The 20,267-nt window shown below is 51.4% G+C and overlaps 1 protein-coding gene across 4 annotated transcripts in view; it reads right to left on the bottom strand.

Moving 5' to 3' along the window:
- The window catches only part of FBXL18 (F-box and leucine rich repeat protein 18), a 53,748-nt gene that overhangs the window by 18,052 nt on the left and 15,429 nt on the right, over positions 1-20,267 (bottom strand). For 3 of the 4 annotated variants that reach the window (XR_007519562.1, XM_049903135.1, XM_049903133.1), the window contains exon 4: positions 18,256-18,474. Coding sequence is in view for 3 of the 4 variants with exons in the window: in XM_049903135.1 (XP_049759092.1) it covers positions 18,256-18,474 (219 nt within the window). In the remaining variant the exon portion in view is untranslated. The remainder of the gene's footprint in view (positions 1-18,255; positions 18,475-20,267) is intronic. The other variant, XM_049903134.1, reaches the window with a different exon arrangement.

Raw genomic sequence — 20,267 nt, forward strand, 5'->3', positions numbered from 1 at the left:
TCATGCCAAGGGAATGCAAAACTCCATGCCTCTGGCCAGGACAACACCCAGGGCTTGGCCTGACCCCTTGGTGGAAGGGAGGGAGGAAGGGTGGCTGAAGAGGAGGGACAGGCAGCTGACCCAGCACAAAGCCCCAAGTAAGATAAGGCACTGACGCTAGCCCTGGGAGGGTGACCAAGAGGCAGCACGATCCAGCATGTTCTGGAGCCAAGTATTCACATGAATTACCTAGGTCACCTGAGAACATCTATCTGACAAGCAGCCGCTTCATAACAGGTGACAGTGGCCACCCAGCTCCTCAAAGTCTTGTCAGAGTACCCTAGCCCCACACAGGGAGGACAGGCCCCTCCACACCAAGGAGGGAAAGGCCAGGGGACTGAGCACAGCACTTCACCCTCCCATGACCCCCCTGTGCTGGCCACGCTGTCCCTTTATGCCCAAAGAGATTGGGGTTCATAAAGGTTACACCCCAGTCCTCGGGCATCCCCAGGCCAGGGCTAAACCAAGGTCACATCTGCACCCCCCAACCCTCGTGCTGTCTCTCAGCCGGTGAAGAAGAACACGACAGACCAACAGCCTCACTAAAGAGACAGAATGTCAAGTGAAACCCCTGGGTGGCATGAACGGTTAAGTGCTCCGCTACTCACCAAAAGGCTAACAGTTCAAACCCACCCAGAGGCCAGCGATCTGCTTCTGAAAGGCCACAGCCTTGAAAACGCTATGTAGCAGCTCTACTCTGTACACATGGGGTCACCACCAGTCAGAATGAACTTGACAGCAACTAACAACAGCAGCAAAAACAAAAAAACCCAAGCTCAGGCCAGGAGATCTCATGGCCGAAGGGAGGACACAGCCGGCCCCAGTGGAGCAAGCACAGAAGACATCAGACCCAAAATAACTCTCATCACAGGAGAAGCGTCCAGTCTGCGGGTCTCACAAGGGGTGAGAGGAAGGCACCCACACTACAGGGAACCTTGGCATTTGCCGGAACCAAGACAGTCTCCCAGCCTGGTGGCTCCCAAAGGAACAAGGAAGACTGTGGTCTGGGCCTCGCTGGGGACACTCCCAACGGAAACAGCAGCCTGCCGGATAAAGGGCTGGATTCACGACATGTAAAGCAAACCCTAGAAAGGCATTCATGAAACTTGATGTTTTGGCAATAAAGATGCCAAGAAAATACCTCCCGGGTTTTATGCCGGCGCTTTCTCTCTAATCGGCAGCTGCACCTCTGTGAGGAACTGGAGGCCGTCGAGCAGACGAGTCCCAGCCTGCGCGTCCTCCAGTGACTGACTTGACTTGAAATAGGATCCTCTCAGAGCTGTGCATGCCAGTGCCCCACTGCCCCTCCCAGCCGGTGCCCCCACCACCCCACCCGAGGTGCTCTGAGAACTGCTGTCAAGATGGGGAATTGGGATTAGTTCTCACCAGAAGCGAAGAATGCACCCCGCCCACCCACGGCTGGCCAGGTGGCTGCGGGAGCAGCACTAAGGACCTGGCATAAAGGCCCCAATGGAGGTGGAGGTGCAGCAAACACACCACTGTGCGTCCTTCTCCAGGGCTGTACCTGCAGGTCACACCTGGCTCAACTCTGGACCAGGCTGGACCTCCTAGCATGCCCTACAGTAGTGGCTTCTTTCTTTTAGAAGCTCCTTTCTGGTTTTCCAGGGGACTCCACACACGGTCTCCAATGGGATTTAGAGTCCTGAGCCATTCAGGTCCCACAGCCTCGCCCAGAGGGAAGACCTAGAGTCCAGTAGCAGCAAATGGAGAGAAAAACCATCTGCTTCAAAATGAGGGCGGGCTCCCTGCAGGGAGGCATGTTGGCGGTATCTCCTTCCAGTCTTTTTACATCTGTTTGATGCTGTCCCAGCGCAATCCTGATTTTATGTCCCGCTGGGTTTTTTTTTTTTTTTTGGTAGCATAACAGACCATGTCCAGGCATTTTCTGGGTCCTTATGATGTCACTTCCTGTGGCTATCATCCCAGCTGGCATGTAGGCCACGTTAATTTAGCCACATCCCTAGTTTGACATAATTTAGGGACATCTTTTTTACTATGATATCAATAAACATCTTTGAACACAGTATAGTTGTTTCTGAATATCTGAACTGTTTCCTCAGAATAAACTCCAGAAGTAGGGTTATTGAGCCAACAGGCACGAATGTAGGATTGGACTGGACAATGGGCTGGAGAGGGATGCTGGTGAGGAGTGAGCTTCCTGGATCAGGTGGACACTTGAAACTATGTTGACATCTCCTGCCTGGAGGGGAGATGAGAGGGTGGAAGGGGTTAGAACCTGGTGAAATGGACACGAAAAGACAGAGTGGAGGGAGAGAGCGGGCTGTCTCGTTAGGGGGAGAGTAACTGGGAGTGCGTAGCAAGGTGTATAAGGGTTTTTGTGTGAGAGACTGACTTGATTTGTAAACTTTCACTAAAAGCACAATCAAAATTAAGAAAAAAAAAAAAAGGCATGAATGTTTTTATGCCTCAGAAGGCACACCTATGACGAGGGAATCAAACACTACTTTAGGGCCACAGTGAGAGCCAGGGAAGGGATCCCTTACCATGAAGACTTCCTTAGTTTTACAAATTCCCTGCGTATTTGCTATGACCCTTTCAGAGAAGCAGAAAGAACGTGCCTGGAGTCAGGAGGGCAAGGCTCCAAGTTCCTCACCGACAAGGCACAACCCCGGATGACAAGGAGGAGGACAGCAGCAGCCCCATTTGCTGCACCCAGTGCCACATGCCCTGGACCCTGGAAGGTTACACATGTTCACTCAACCCCACAACACCCTCTGAAGTGGGCATCACTAGCCCTACTGCAGAGAGGAAACGGAGGCTCGGGAAGGGTGAGCCCTGCCTAGTTGTGATGGGAGGTATTGGATCGCAGGTGAGGAAATGGCTCGTACATTGTTGAGGGGACCTAAACTGAGAAACCTCCTCAGAACGGGCCAGTTCAAACCCAGTCTCTTAGCCAGTGTTATGGGCTGAATTGACAGGTCCCTGGGCACTGCAAATGGTTTGTGCGCAACTACTAACAAAGGGTTGGCAGTTTGAACTCCCCAGAGGCTCCACAGAAGGGCCTGGCAATCTGCTTTTGTAAAGATTACAGCCAAGAAAACCCAACGGAGCATAACTACATTAATGGAAACAAAACAACCAGAACAGAAATAATGAGAATGTTCATGCATTGTGGAGAATGTAACCAGTATCACCGAGCAACCTGCGTAGAAATTGTTGAATGGGAACCTAAATTGCTGTGTAAACCTTCACTCAAAACACCATAAAATATTATTTAAAAATAAAAACCCTATGGAGCACAGTTCTACCCTGTAACACACGGGGTCACTATGAGTCGGCATCAACTCAACAACAATGGTTTGGTTTTTTTGGTTTATGGTTTGAATTGTGTCCCCCAAAAAGATACGTTGAACTCCTAACCTCTGTACCTATGAACGTGATCCTGTCTGGAAATGAGATTGATCTTTGATGATGCTGTAGGTTAAGATAACATGAGGCCACGCTGGAGTAGGGCGGGTCCTAACCCATCATGACTGGTGTCCTTAGAAAAGAGAAGAGACACAGAAGTAGGAAGACAGAGGAAAGACACCATGTGACTTTGCAGCTGCAGGCCAAGGAACAGCGGGACTACCAGCAGCTGAGAGACGGGCAGGCACAGATTCTCCCCTAGAGCCTCAGAAGGAATCAGCGTGGCCAACACCCTGATCTCGGACTCCCAGCCTCCAGAACTGCAAAAGAATAAATTTTTGTTCTTCTGAGCCACCCAGCTAGTGATACAAAAAACAAACACGGCCAACAATCCCATTTCCAGGAATTTATTCTATAAAAATACCCGCCCAGGGCACGTGTGTGAAGACATTCTTTGCGGCGCTAGTTTTTATAGCAACACTGGAAATAACCAAAACATCCATCAACAGGGTTCTGGTTTAATAAATTACAGTTCAGTCAGCCAAAGGAATACTCAACATCCCAAAGAATGAGGCAGGTCTCTGTGCTAATATTTAACACGGAAGAGACGTGGCTGGCTGGTTGGGGAGCAAGACAGAACGCAGACCAACTTGCATAGAACACTCTGGTCTCGTGTTAACAACATGGGGAGGAGACACACATACATGTATGCTCATAGTCACAGAAACCACCATGGAAGGAGACGTAAGAAGCTGGTAGCAGCAGCTGCCTCGGGATGGGAGGAAACCTACTTTTCCATGAACTTTTTGTACCGCTTCAGTCGTAGTTATCAAGTGCTCCTATAGGAGTAACACAAAGAAGTTTGTTTTCTCACTGTCTAGGGTGCTGGCTCTAGGGGAAGACTTTCTCTCTGTCGGCTCTGGAGGAAGGTCCTTGTCTCTCTGGGTTCCTGCTCCCCGGTGATTATGTGGCTTGGCATCTCTCTCCCCCCATCCTTGCTTATCAGCTTGTGTTTAATCTCTTTTATGTCTCAAAAGAGACTGACTTAAGATACACCCTACACTAATCCTGCCTCATTAACATAACAAATGAAATCCATTCCCAAATGGGATTATAACCACAGCCATAGAGGTTAGGATTCACAACATATATTTTGGGGGGACACAATTCAATCCATAACAGCTTGATTTTTTAATTTCGTATATTACTTTCATAATTCAGAAATCTAAGGAGCCCTGGTGATGCACCGGTTAAGCGCTCAGCTGCTGACCTATAGGTTGGCGGTTCAAACCTACTCAGTGGCTCCGAAGGAGAAAGACCAGACAATCTGCTCCCATAAAGATTACAGCCAAGAAAACCCTACGGGGCAGTTCTGCTCTGTCACATGGGGCCGCCACCAGCTGAAATCGACTTGACAGCACCTAACAACCCTAAAGCAGGTGCGTCATATCTCACGTGTAAAATATAACACAGATTCATTTTATGTCAACTGACTTGACGTGGAGAACAATTGCGGGGAGTGTTATACGTGGGGCCCTCAGCTGGCCCCTGAAGATGTGCCCTGCTTTAGATCTATACAGGATGCCTAAAGTGCTGCAACTGCATTTGTTTTTCTAGAAATTTCCTGGGGCTACTTCTCCAGAAGGTAGCGTTTCCTTCCATAGCTTCCAGGTTCTAGCTCTTGTTACGTGATGGGAGGCCGAGGCCCCAAGTGAGGGGCTGGGGGAATGAGGTGGCTCCCTGACCAGGCCTATACCAAGCAGGAGGGCGTCAGCAGAGCCTAGTATCACCAGATGATCTTGTCCCAGCCTTCTGGAGCCCCAAGCCTGGCCAGGCCACACCTCACTGTCCCAGAGTTTTCCTCACTCCTTCCTTGAGGAGAGTCCTAGCAAGGGGGAGGGCCAGAGATCAGCGTAGAGGAACACGGGCAAAGGTGTCCTTCAGTCACAGAAAGGACGGACGGCAACTCTCGTCTCTGCAGGGACAGGGCCCATCCGAGCACAGGTACGTGCCATCCAATAAGTCCTCGCAGTGCCTGCTCTGCCATCGTCTCAGTGCCGAGCTCAGGCCCAGCTGTGCACAGAGGCAGCAGCTGGGCAAATGGTGAACCCTGGGCCCCCCTGTCACCGAGTAATGGTAAAGCCAGGAGGGCAGGTGCTCTGGTGGCAGAGGAAGAATCCCCAGGCTACTGAGTGACTGCTCCACACCCAAGTCGCCAGAGACGGGCTACCGCGCTACCGTGAGACGCAGAAAGTTCCCTGCCGACAACACATGCAGGTCTAGGCCCCCGCGGAGTCCGATCTGGCCTCCCCCAGGGGCGGGCAGCCTTGAACACAGACACTTCAACAAGAAAACACCTTCTACCTACTGTTCAAACACCAGGCCACAGCCCAGGCCCTGGAAACTCCTTCTAAGCCTCAATTGGGCAAGAACAGGGAGAAGCAGCCCCATTCCCATCCCTGGGAACTCTATTGGGACCAAGGTGCCCTGGCCACTCGCCTTGAGACCACCAGACCCCCAGACCCAGCTCCTCGGCCTTCCTCCCCAGAGCGAGAACTCACCTACCTGAAACCAAGCTCTGGGTGAAGGTTCCCCCAGTCGGACCTGCCAGCGTGACCTGTTGGCCTTTCCTGTGGCACGTAGGGACTGGTATCCCTGGTAGGGATGGCAGACAGGCCCTGAAGACCCACCCCAGAGCTGTGGTGAACCAAGGTCACACGCGGTGGGTTCTAACTGCCTCTTCAGGAGGTGATGAAGGCAGCAAAACAGCACTTACTTCACATTTTAAAATCCACTCTCCATTCAGAAATGCCCCAAGTAGCCCAGACTTAAACAACCAGCAGCAGCTCCATCTGTAACTTCACTCATTTCATTCCTCAACCTGTCCACAGCAGACGCATGCCTGGTCCTCGGACCTTCCAGGGATACACACTGCATCTGAGCAGGGGGCCCCAGGCCTCCCTGACAAAGAGGACCCAAGAGCCACCAGGCCCAGGTGTTGACCAGGAGCATAAGATGCTCAGGCAGCCATTTCCCCAGCCCTGTGCAAACCCGGAATGTGGTGCCATAACTGTGTGGCCACACTTCGCTTCTACTTCTCTTCACCCCCAGGAAGTGATACAAGGGCACCCTGTCTGGCTGGCCTCCCCAGCCCACATTTTCTCACCAGCATGAGACCCTATCAAGGAACACATCCCAGGACCGCTTGTTGGGAAGAATTCCCCACCAGGCCTCGGGGACAGGCAGAGTGTGAGCCATCCATGGAATGTGAGGACCAAGTCACAGCAGCTACCAGGGTTGAACTCCTGGGTGCCCTGGAGGAGAGAGGCTGCCGGCCCCACATGGAGCCCCCACAGACCCACGACCATGGCCATGAGGACAGGTGGCCCATGAGGCCCTCTTGAGGGGCACTGGTACCTGTGAGTGCCCACAGGTGTCAGTCCTGTGGAGCAGGCCATCCCTGCCAGGCTTCACGCCAGCCAGGCTTCACCTCGAGGGCTCAACTACAGAACTGGGATGTCTTGGGTCCTGTGACATGTGTTTCCCAGCTCATCCTCTGTCTAGGGTCTGCAGACAGGAAGAGGAATATTCTAGAAGAGATGATTTTGCAAAATGCAGAAAAAAGAACACAGGCATCAAGAGGTTCTCCTGGAGCCCAAGACCTGGGATTTAGCAGCCACCCGGCTTCAAGACGCAGCTGCTCCCTACCCATGCCCTGTTCACCTGTCCGGCCAGGTACTGTGGCAGTCCCCAGGCAGTCGTCGTCAGGCTCCCAAGGGCTACCTCCTGGCATAGACCCGGGCCTCTCTGCCCACCCATTTCCCTGAGTGCCAGCATTCAGATGGCACCCTGGTTTCCTACCGGAGGCAGGAGGGGGTGTGGGACCACATGGTACCCGACGTCTGCTCTGCCACTTGCTTTCAGTCCAACTACAGCAATTCCCAAAACCTCTCCAGGCCTGGGTTTCCCCATACGCAACGCAGGGGCGGCATCCAGCCGCCATGGGATGGCTAGGAGGGCTGATGTGTCAACGTGCACCCAGTGCGGCACACAGTGCTCAGTCAAGGTCACGCAGGAGGTCACAGCAGTGTTGGGGAACAGGCACGAAGGCTGCTGTTTGACAGACAGGAAAGGAGGGCTTTGAAGGAAGGAACTCTGGCCAAGTCACAAAGCCAGAAGTACGGCTGTGGAATGGGGGCCTAGACGGTGGGAGCTGTTGGGCAAGTGAGGCTGCAGAAGAGGGCAGCGGCTTCAGGAGTTGACAAGGCACGTGAGGCCACGGAACAGGGACATGGGCACAGGAGCTGGCGGGCAAAGCTGGTTTGACTCAGTAGGGTGCCACACGGACCAGAGCCTCAGGTGTGCTCTGGTGAGAAATCAAAGAGAACCTGAGTGTTGACAGCCAGGCCAGCAGATGCCACTAGGCCTGGCAGGACAGTGCCAGGAGTGGGGGAGTCAAATGCAAGCTGAGGGAGCCCCGAAATTCCCTCTCAGACCAGGGTAGCTGCTTAGAGCAGGCAGCAGAGATGTGGTTCAGTGCATGCTGGAAGGGGACAGATCAAAGGGTAGTCCCTTGACAGAGGGCCGTGTGGTCTGGTTCTCCACTCTTGACACTGCCCAGGCCAAAGGCTGACAGGGATCCAGGCCCATCGAGGCTGCGGCCCACGCTTGTCAGTGTTAATGGACCAGGAACTCTGTGTTGGCTCAGCCCAGCACAGAATGACTCAGGGGTTTCTGGGAGAGGCAGGAAGTGAAGCAGACAGAGAGAGGCGATGGCCCTGCGTGCCGCAGACAGCCCAGGCCTGCTGGCTGTGGCCACTCGGTACCCTTGAGGCCAAGTGGGAGGTAGGGGTGTTCACTGCAATCTCATGGACTTAGAAGTCCATTTCCACAGCCAAAGCAAGAGGGAGACAGGCGGGAAGCGTCTCACCACCATGTCCACGAGGTGGGGTCCCTGTTCAGCGCTGTCGTTACCCAAACTTTAAACCCAGACCTGGCACGAGGGCCACTAGACAGGGCCAAAGAGGGGGAATGTGCACAGGAAAGCCAACTGAAAGCCGAGGGGAGGCTAGATGCTACAAGAAGTCAGAAGAATGCCCAGAAATTTAAGATTTAAACCTGAAAGAGCAAAATCAAGATATGGAAGATGAAAAATAGAGAATGAACGTTGTTCAAGAGTCTGTGCTTGGCAGGGCATTTTCACAGCAGTGAAACTATTCTGCACAATTCTGTAATGGTGAACACGTGACACGATGTACTTGTTCAAACCCACGGGCTGTACAACACAAATGGGTTACCCCTGGTGGGCGGAAACCTGGTGGCGCAGTGGTTAAGAGCTACGGCTGCTAACCAGAGGGTCGGCAGTTCAGATCCACCAGGCACTCCCTGGAAACCCTCTGGGGCAGTTCTACTCTGTCTGATAGGGTCACTACGAGTCGGAAACAACTCGACGGCAGCGGGTTTGGTTTTGTAGGTTTTTGGTGGGCACAACAGTTAAGCACTTGGCTGCTAGCTGAAAGGTTGGCAGTTTGAATCTGCCCAGCAGCTCTGCAGGAGAAAAGTCCTGCTGATCTGCTCCTGTACAGATTACAACCTAGAAAACCCTACAGGGCCGTTCTACTGTGTCATTGGCGTATGTGTGCGTGTGGGGTGGGGGGGGTTGCCAGGAGTCAGAATGGACTCAACAGGCACCCAACAACAAAGTAAACTAGAGATTTTAGTTAATAACAACGTTATCAATACTGGTTCACTGATTGTAACAAGTGTACCACAGGAACGTTAGTAATGCTAATCAGGGAAGTAACCGTGTATGCAGGGGAGGGTACACGGGAACTCTCTGTTCTTTCTGCACAATTGTTCTGTAGACCTGAAACTGCTCCAAAGAATAAAGTCTATTCAAAAAGGAAATTAAAACAAAAGATTCTGTTCTCAGTGTTATACCCTCATCATCTCCAACATTAGGACTACCTCCCAGGGCAGGCCACAAACTGGCCTTACAACGAGGAAGCTGAGGCAGCCTGCTTCACCAGCCCTTCCTGGGCAGCAGAGCTAGAATCCAAACCCGGGGCCTGGTGGGGCCTGCGCTGCAGGTCCCTGCCAAGCCCACCCAGGGCACGGCCCCAGGAAGAAGCAGCGGCTGAGGACGTCCACCTGAGAAGCAGATGATGCCCACAAAGCAGGTGACACTGAGAAGGTGCTGACCGTGGGGCAGGACTGCAGCACTGGCCACCACAGAGCCAGGGAATGCAGGCCGGCAGGACAGCCCTGGGCCAGGTCCGTCCTCCCATACCACTCAGCAATTCCCTGAGCTCCCAATGGGTGGGGGATGGATGGGTTAGGAAAAAGAAAGGCACCAGACAAGTGAAAACAGATGCCAGCTCGCTCCTTTTACGTTACTTGTCACTAGTGTGGTGAAACCTGGCCTGTGGGGAAATTGAGCAGAAAGGAGGACCGGTGACAGAAGCCACAGTGCCACCTACTGGGGGCCCTGCAGAGATGCAGCGAGAGCCTGGACTCAGGCCAGCTCAGCTCCATTAGGTTCTACGGCCCCAGCAAAAGCCTTGGGAGAGCCAAACAGATGGGCAAAGGCCTAAAGGCAGCAGGGGGGCCCACTACGGTCCTTCACCAGTCTGAGGCCTCCGAGGCCGAGCCACCCAGAGCAGGTTCTGCCGGCCATGGGGTATAGCCCAAATCTGTAGATGGGGCAGCCAGACGACGTGTGGGCAAAGCCAGGAGGAGCAGGGCCGGGAAGACACTGGCCGGTCTCCACACAGACACATGAAAGGTAGCTTCACATGCCTGTCTCTGGGGCCATGTCCCAGCCCTGCAGCTGGCAGTGCAGCCAGACAAGAAAGGCTTTCAACAGACCTGGGTGGACCCCCACCACCAGACCCTTTGTGCTAGAGCCACTGTCACCTGTAGACCTTGGTGGGCTCATGGCAGGGGTGGGGTGAGATGCTGACACACAGGTGGGCCAGGCACAGAGCTGACCACAGCACTCACCCCCAGCACCACATCCTGGGGGACACCTGTGCCCTTCTCCTTTTAGATGCAAACTCCCCGCATGGGGGGTAGTGGGGGGATACTGTCCCTTCAGTGGCAGGAGTCCTGGCTTCACTACTCAGGCTACCGCTTTAAGCCTCGGCTTCCCCATTTATAAAAAAATTAAAAAAAAATGGCACTTTTACAGGGTTTTCTGCAGTTTGAACAACAGACATGACACCCAGTGCCCGGCAAAGAGCACGCTCAGGAAGCCGGAGCCAGCGTGGCCCCCGGACCCCCAGCCCAGCCCCCAGGAGCTGGAGGACAAAGGCCACAGGGCAGGAGCAACCACACATTTGCTGCAGGGGCATCCAGAGAAGGGGCGCTCTGGGAGAAGAGGCAGGGTCTCCACGGGCAGCAAGTACTGGGGCGGGGGGGCGGAACGGGGGATGGAGGTCTGGTCATGAGCCCAGGCAAGTGCAGCGCTGGGACACAGCTGGGGACAGAGGGGCAGGTACAACATATGCCCAGGAAATCCACTTAATGGAGGCCAGCCTGGGCCTGTCTTCAAATACCAGGTGCCCACCCTAGGCTGTCAATGGCCTCCCTCCAGGTGTCACCCCAGCACCAGCACGGGGGTAGGGAGGCACAGAGTCCAGATGGGCCAGGTTTGGGCTTGGGGGAGGGTACAAAAACGCAAAGGGAAAGAAGAGTTGCTGCATTCCAGCCCTCAAAACCCTAAGCATCTAAACCAGTTTAACCAGGTGCTGTCCAGTTGACTCATGGCGACCCCATGTGTGTCAGAGTAGGGCTGTGCTCTATAAGGTTTTCAATGGCTGACTTTCGGAAATAGACCACCACCTCTTTCTTCTGCAGTGCCCCTGGGTGGACTCAAACCTCCACATTTTCAGTTAGCAGCTGAGCACATTAACTGTTTGTACCACCCAGGGACTCTGAGCTTCTAAAGGAGGGTGCAAATAATTTATTGAGTAGGAGGCACCAAGTCCCCCAAGTAAGGATGTGGCATGCTCGGGGCAGAAGGGGTCAAAGGAGGGCTCCCAAACCCACGGAGGCGGCCAGGGAAGTGAGCTGCCAGCAGGAACCAGTGTGCAGATTGGGACCAAGAAACACCCAGAACACGGACTGGCATTCAGTGCAAGCCCAATGGAGTGACCTGGAGCACTGCGTTCACAAGGGTTCTGAGGGCCACTTGGGGCTGCCTCTGAGGGGCCTTGAGGCACAATCTGCTGCCCTGACGTAAGCATGGCTCTTGCGAACCACTTGGTGGTCACAGGTGTTCTCTTTAGAGAAGGTCTGTGTGCGCACACACAGATGCACATGCTGGCACACACGCTGGCACACACGCAGGTACACACAGGTACACACACAGGCACACGGTCCAGACACAGGCATGCACACAGATACACACACAGACACACATGGGTGTACACACGACCTCACCTCTACAGAGGAAGCCCCTCAGGGCTAGGAAATGTCAAGGTCCAGCACAGGCTGGTCTGGCACCCCCCGAGTCTTGGCCAGCAGGAAGGAGCTGGTGGTCCCAGTCCGAGCCCCTCTAACAGAACACAACCACCAGGAGGTGTCAGCCCAGGGCCACCTGGCCACCACCTCCCCAAAGCAGGAGCCCCAGTGAGTGCAGACCTACTGCAAACTGACAGGAGTCCCAGCAGCTGGGAGGGCAAAGCAGGCACAGGGTGTCCTCATCTGCTGCACCTAAGAAAATCACCCTTGGTCTGCTGGTAGGGCAGCCAGGCAGGGCGCGGGTGGAGGCAGACAGGCACGCGTGGAGGCAGGCAGTTGCTGGGCCAGAGCTACTACACCACTTTTCCCTCTGGTTCGCAAATCAGCTACCGTCAATCCCAAAGCCCACTGCGCTCAGCATTTTAGAGCCTGTAACCACCTCCATCTGTCTGTCTGCCATACTGTGGTGGCTTGAGTGTGGCTGTGATGCTGGAAGCTATGCCACCAGTATTTCAGATGCGAGCAGGGTCACTGTTGTAGATTCAGTTGGGTCCCCCAAAAATGTGTGTCAACTTGGCTAGGCCATGATTCCCAGTATTGTGTGATTGTCCACCACTTTGTCATCTGATGTGATTTTCCTACGTGTGGTAAATCTTACCTCTATGACGTTAATGAGGTGGGATTAGAGGCAGTTACGTTAAAAAGATAAGACTCGGTCTAGAAGATCAGGTTGTGTCTTGAGTCAATCTCTTTAGAGATATAAGAGAGAGGTAAGCAGAGGGACAGGGGGATCTTGTACCACCAAGAAAGTAGTGCCAGGAGCAGAGCACGCCTTTTGGGCCCAGGGTCCCTGCACTGAGAAGCTCCTAGACCAGGGAAAGATTGATGACATGAACCTTCCTCCAGAGCCAACAGAGAGAGAAAGCCTTCCCCTAGAGCTGGCACCCTGAATTTGGACTTCTGGCCTACTAGACTGTGAGAGGATAGATTTCTCTTTGTTAAAGCCATCCACTTGTGCTATTTCTGTTACAGCAGCACTAGATGACTAAGATTCAGTCACCCATGGTGGGCAGGTTTCAGCAGAGCTTCCAGACTAAGAGAGATTAGGAGGAAAGGCCTGGCAATCTACTTCCAATAATCAGCCAATGAAAATCACTGTCCAATGCGGTGCTGGAAGATGAACCCCCCAAAGTTGGAAGGCACTCAAAATACACAGTGGCTGCAAAAAAGTCCTCAAGCGCACCAACAATCATGAAGACGGTGCAGGATGGGGCAACATTTCACCCTGTTATACGTAAGGTTGCCACGAGTCAGAGCCAACTCAATGGCAGGTAACAACAACAACAACAAGACAGAGGTGAATAATCTGATAATAAGTAAATGCAATCAATTATTTTGAGACTTCAATTTCTGGGACTAAAGGGGTCATCCCCCACCTCCCTGACTTCTGAAGTGGTAAGTTGGAAGGCCCAGAAGTGGCAAGTTTCTGCTTTCACACCGGCTGCATTCGCATGGCCTACCTCGGGCCTGGAGAATCTTTGCCACTCTGTACAGGCATATACGGGTGAGATAAGGTATGGAACCAGGAGCAGTCCGCTACCCTGAGCCTCCGTGAGCATACTAAATCTAATGTTTTCCTACAAATCGACGACAAAAGTGAACTCGCTGTCACCTACGGGATGAACGTAGATACTGACTTGACCAAAGGTATCTGGTGACTGGTTTAGTTACCATACAAGCACAGTTTGCAGTCATATGAAGTCTGAACTTCCTTCACGTGCAAGCAGTAAAGTTCAAGTATCGTAGTCACTGGTGAGATGCCCCATCGCCCTCACATTGTATGACTTGTTTTTTTGCACACAAACCAACACACTTTGATCACTGGCTTCCAAGACCAGAATAAAGGATAAAAGCAAATTTAAAAGGAGGCTTTGGGTGCACAGGGGCGTGTGTCATTAAGCTCATGAAACAGCAGTGAGCAGAGCAGCTAAGAAAAATGAGAAAAGAATCCTCCAGAAACCTAACCACCTGGGCCCACTGAGTACAAGACCCCCGGTGGAGTTTCATAGATGGCATGGAGCCCACGGACAAGACACCAACTGGGGCCTCAGCAAAGCACACAGCTGGTTCCACACCTTCCCCTTCTCCTGCTCTAAAGAAACTCAACAGACAAGCTCATGAGGGACCTGAAGAGACAATCACAAAAGAGGAACTGTGAATCTCCAAAGTTGTCATTGTTGTTGTTGTTGTGAGCAGCCATCAAGGCAGTCCTGACTCATGGCAACCCAGGGAACAAAACACTGTCTGGTCCTGTACCATTCCCACAACTGGATGTGGGCTGAGCCATTGCGATCCACGGGGTTTTCACTGGCTGATTTTCAGAAGTAGATTGTCAGCCTTTTCTTCCCGGTCCGTCTTAGTCCAGAAGCTCTGCTGAACCCTGTTCAGCGTCATAACACACAAAACTCCACTGACAGATGGGTAGTAGCTGTGTGTGAGGACCATTGGCTGGGAATCAAACCCGGGTCTCCCACAGGGAAGGTGAGAATTTACCATTAACCAGCACTGCCTCACCGTGAACAACCAGTAAGCACATAAAATGATGCACGTTAGAAAGAGACAAAACGCAAGCGCAAACACCATCACGTTTCCACCCACGACTGGGAAGAATCTGATAGACTGACAGTAATCCAGGTGGCAAGGAGGTAGGCAAAGTGGAACTCTCACACCCACGTGGGGCAGGGCTTGGTCAAATCACTTTGGAGAACAATTTCGCAATTTCTCGAAGCATCCCAGTAATGCCCCTTCTGAGAATACCCAGGCACAGGGAAGTCCACGCGAAGATATTCACTGCAGCACAGGCTGGATAGAGGACGACTGGAACACCCATCAACAGGATAGAAACACAACGTAATGAACTCGTCTGATGTGTGACTACGCCCAGCACCTAAGAGGAAGAACCAGCTCTGTGGGAACAACGTCCACAGGCCTCAAAACCACCTCATGAGAACCACGATTTGTGTGCATGTGACAAACACACAAAAACAAACTGAAAACTCAGCCACTGGAAACCCTATGGAGCACAGTTCTACTCTGACACACGTGTCGCCATGAGTCACAGCTGACTCAACCACAACTGGTCTCTAAGAGGTGAGTAATCTAACAGTAAGTAAACGCACTCAAGTATTTTGAGATTTCAATTTCTGGGACTACAGGGGTCACCCCCACTACCTCGCCAATTTCTGTAATGGTAAGCTGGAAGGCCCAGAAGTTACGGATTGAATTGTGTCCCCCCAAAATATGTATTGAAATCCTGGCCCCAATACTTGTAAATATAATCCTGTTTTGAAATGGGATTTTCCTTATGTTAATTAGGTCATCCCGCGGGGATGGGTTCTAAACCTAATCACTTCTGAGTTATAAAAAGAACAGAAGGGACATAGGGGAAGACAGACATCATATGAGGATTACTACAAGACAAGGGACACCCAGGGCTACTGACGCGGAAGGAATAGACACAGCTGACATGCTGATTCGACTTCTAGCCTCCAGAGCTGTGAGAAAATAAATTTCTGTTCTTTAAGGCCACCCACTTATGGTGTCTGTTACAGCAGCGCTAGGAAACGAAGGCAGTGCTGTTCCTTCTGGATTCGTGTATGTCACAGATTTCAAAAGCAAACTCATGCTGGTAGGTTCAGAGGGGTCAGGGAGCTTCGGGTCAACCGATAACAATGTTCCTTTGTTTCTGAATTTTTTAAGCTTCTTGAAATCAATTTGAAAATGAATGCAGAACTGTAAAAAGAGTAAGTGCTCTGTGAATTGATAAGGAGTGACTCCCAAAACATACTATTCAGTGAAAAAGCAAAGTGCATGTAAAAGGGAAGGGGACCTAAGAAAATAGACATGTATCTGCTCATTTGTGCAGAAGAAATACAGAAAGGCTGGTTATCAATAGGGGTGGGGAAAAAGAAAAGGGGACTAGGGACAGGGTAAGCAGGATGGGGGTGACATTTGTCCAACTGTCCTTTTCTACAGCTCTGACTTTTAGAACTATAGTAAGGCTTCACGTATCAACAAAAATAAATAAAATCAATGGAGATGCGGGGTGAACGCAACATGGAATATTAAACAGTAACAAATGAACTTAACTGTATGACAAAGGAGTATCATAACCACCCTAAAGGAGGTGGGGAAGAAGAAAAGATCCTAAGTAACTTCCACAAACAGTATTTTGACTGGATATCATGAAGCTAAAAACAAAAACTGTACATAAGTAGCATACCCTAATCAGTAAATTTGTTTCTCATGCTAGGACTGGACAAATAACGTATTGTGGATGATGAGAGCCAGATTCCTCACTGTTAGGGAAGGAAAGAAGGAAGGCTACAAAGAGCAAAGGCTACCGTACGGACTGGAATCAGTGGTCTCAGTATGAACTCACTGTTCTTAGTATCAGTAGATGGATATAAAAATAAATACAGATGTGTGTGCCTTTATCAGTCTATACAGATATGTCTAAGCTCTGTCCACTGGAAAGGCCCAGAAGCAGTGATGACATCCCAGGAGCAATGAGCACACCCAGCACCCAGATCTGCATTTCTAAATACCATTCTCCAATAAAAGGAACCAGGGCACCTTGGCGAAACAATTGATTCCAGGGCTGAAAAAACACCCAATGGTCAAATCTGGAATAATTTGAGCATCAACATAAAAAATGACCAATGGATATTAAAGGCAGAAAATAAATAAATAAGCAAATCAAAAAAACCCTAACCAAACCCACTACCATCGAGTTGATTCTGACTCATTGCAACCCTAGAGGGCAGAGTAGAACTGCCCCATAGAGTTTCCAAGGAGCACCTGCTGGATCTGAACTGCCAACCTTTTGGTCAGCAACCATAGAACTTACCCACTATGCCACCAGGGTTTCCACATAAGTAAATAAATAACGATAATTAGTGATCACCAGGGACTGGTGGGAGGGGAAAAGAGGTGCTGTTTAAGGGGCACTGAGTTTCTGTTAAAGGTGATGAAAACACTGGGAAACTGATCGTGGTAACGGTTGCACAACACCAGGAACGTTATAGATGTCGCTGAATTGTACGTGCAAAAATGGTTAAAACGGTAAATGTTTTGTTATATAAAATTCTCTACAATGAAAATAAATAAAGATAGGGAAGGAAGGGAAAGGAGAAAGGGAAGGAACTGGGCAGGTCATATTAGACTACAGCCCACCAGATAAAATTAATATCCCTAAGTTCATACTGATACAAGTAAGCAACTAAATAAACACATCGGTGGGAGAAGGGACAGGTCTTCCTCACAGTGTACTCCAATTAACAAAGGCAGGAGGAGAGAAGGAAACAAAAAATCACCACTCAGCCAACACCACAGTAACAACTGTTGCAGGCAAGAACCTTGAGCGTGTGCTAGCATTAGTGAGCACAAGTGTGGTGAGAAACAGGATATCTACAGAGTCTCAAAGTATCTCTCTCCACAGGATATTTATTAATTTGAAAAGAAAAAACAGCAACTTTACCATGGAGAAAGCTGGCATCCATCACCCAAAACAAGCGGTCAAGGTCAACATCTCCAGTAGTAAGACACGACAACGTCACATACCTCCTGATACGATGCACTAAGATTTCCGTGACAAAAAAGCACAAGCTCCATCTAATCATGAGAAAACACCAGGCACACCTAACTGACGGGTGCTGTACAAAATAACCGGCCAGTGTGCTTCCAAAGTGTCAAGGTCATGAAAGACAAGGAAAGACTGTCACAGGTTGGAGAAGGCCAGGGAGACATGGCGACTAAATCCTGAATTGGGTCCTGGAACAGAAAAGGGGTGTCAGTGGGAAAACTGATGACATCTGAAGAGCGGTGGATGTGTTAGTGTTCTGCTTTATTATAATCTCCTCATTTTGGTAACGGTGTTATGGTTAAAACACAATGTTAACATCAGGTAAAGCTGGGTTAAGGGTATTTGGGAATTCTTACTTCTTTTTACAACTTTTCTAAGTCTAAAATTATTTCAAAATGAAGTTAGAAAAAAAAAGAGAGAGACTTCCTAGGTGTATGTTTTACACACAGAGAAGCATCTCTGGCCAAACGTGGACAAGTACAGAATATCCTTGCACTTGAGAGGTGGGCTTCAGCTATCTGAATTCACCGTGTGGCAGAGAGAAGCCCCATGCCAATGAGGTGTTCTTGTACAGCAAAACCTAACCCCTTGTTCTTGTTCCATCAAAAGAGCTAATTTTTTTTATCTCAGCTACACGATTTCTGGGCACTCAAGGAGGCCCGAGGAACACCACCCCGATCCCTCCCAGGCCTCAGAGGCCCCGCCCTGCCCCCACTCACCTTCGGAGCAGGGACTGCTGCAGGCTCTTGCAGGTGGCGAGGGACTCCCCGGTGAACATGTGGCACACGACGACTTGCAGGCAGCGGCCCATGAAGGCCACTACGGCGTCGGGCTGAAGCGTGCCGCTGCGGGAGACCAGACACAGGCGCTGCAGGCAGGAGCACTGGCTCAGCGCCTGGAAGAACTGCGCATTGGCACTGAAGTAGGGCTGCTCAAGCCTGCGGGGGAGAGGGGGCAGTGTGAGAGGCCGCGGGGAGGGACTGCCTGGCCACTGCAGGACAGACAGATGGACGGACCAACGGATGGGCCCACTACCAGCAAGGCCCCCTGGCCGTCCCCATGTCTGCTGGCACTACCCCTCCTCTGCCCAAGCGCTGAGTGGGCACTCAGATCCCAGAGGACCCCCTGGAGATCCTGACCTGGGGGAGACCCCATGGGATTGAAGGAGCCAGCCAGCCCCTGTCTACAGACCCAGCTAAGCGTTTCTGGCTGGTTCTTGTCCTGCCACCCATTCAGTGTGCCCGCCCACCTGCCAGAGGCTTTGGCAACCCCAGCCCTTCTCAAACACTGCCACACTTCACAGGGAGATGGGAGGACAAAATTAGGTGTGGTCCCTGCCCTTGGGGAGCATGTGCAACGGGGAACGCAGATACACCCAGCACCGCTCAGCCTGGGAGGAATGGGCACCCTGGGGTGGGGGGAGTTCGGGGAGAGGGTGGGGAACCTGAGCTGGGAGGGTCTGCGCTACTTCAGCCAGGACAGAAAGGTGGGGACAGTACTGGACAGACCCAAGGCCAGAGGGGTGGGCTCAGGCAAGTGGGCCAGGCATAGGAGTTAAGACCTCAGCCTGCAGACAGCAATGAAGGATCAGAGGCTTCAGCCTGGGTCGGTTCTGGAAAGATGGACAGGGAGAGCCGAGAGTGCACAGCAGCAACCAGGCAGGAGCCCCCGTGACAGGCGGGAAGGAGGTGCCAAGCGTCTGCACTGAGGCCACAGCTAGCAAGGGGGACGAAGAAGGGGCGAACCCAGGGAAGTGGCAGGATTTGGGAAAGCAGAGTAGATGACAGCATTCCAGATCCTTCCACAGGAGTTGGTTTTGAGGGTGCAGTGATGATGGGGGGGTACGCTGCTTGAGGAACTGAGGAAAATCTAAAGAGAAGTGCAGCTGCTGGCTGGAAACACAGTGCCGGAAGCTGGAGATGATGCCAGGGCCTGTGGAAAGTGCTGGCTGCAGGTGTGCAAGCTCCTCCAGGCTGAGAGTTGGGTGATGCGCAGGGAGGGCCAGAGAGAAAGAGAAAGGACCCCGCAGACTGCCGGACTGCAAGACGGATGAGAAGGGAGTAGAGGAGGACAGGCTGAGAACCCTAACAGGGAAATGGGCTGTTGTGGGGTAGACTGTGTCCCCCCAAAAGACATGCTCAAGTCCTAACTCCTGTACACGTAAACATGACCTTGTTTGGGAAAATGGTGTTTGCAGCTGTAATTAAATGAAGATAAGGTCAAACCATTTTGGAAAACAATATGGCACTTCCTTAGAAAGCTAGAACTAGTAATACCATATGATCCAGCAATCCCACTCCTAGGAATATATCCTAGAGAAATAAGAGTCGTCACATAGATAGACATATGCACACCCATGTTCCCTGCAGCACTGTTCACAAGAGCAACAAGATGGAAACAACCTAGATGCCCATCAACAGGTAGATGGATAAACAAACTGTGGTACGTACACACGATAGAGTTATTACAAAACGATAAAGAACCACCATGAACCTGTGAAGCATCTCATAACATGGATGAGTCTGGAGAGCATTATGCTGAGTGAAATAAGTCAATCACAAAAGGACAAATATTGTATGAAACCACTACTGCAAAAACTCAGGAAAAGGTTTACATACAAAAAAAACCAATCTTTGATGGTTACCAGGGAGGGGTAGGGTGGGGATGGAAAAACACTTAACAGACAATAGATAAGTGGAAACTTTGGTGAAGGGTGAGACAGTACACAGTA

The sequence above is a fragment of the Elephas maximus genome, chromosome 12 (assembly GCF_024166365.1).
Source record: "Elephas maximus indicus isolate mEleMax1 chromosome 12, mEleMax1 primary haplotype, whole genome shotgun sequence".
NCBI lineage: Eukaryota > Metazoa > Chordata > Mammalia > Proboscidea > Elephantidae > Elephas > Elephas maximus.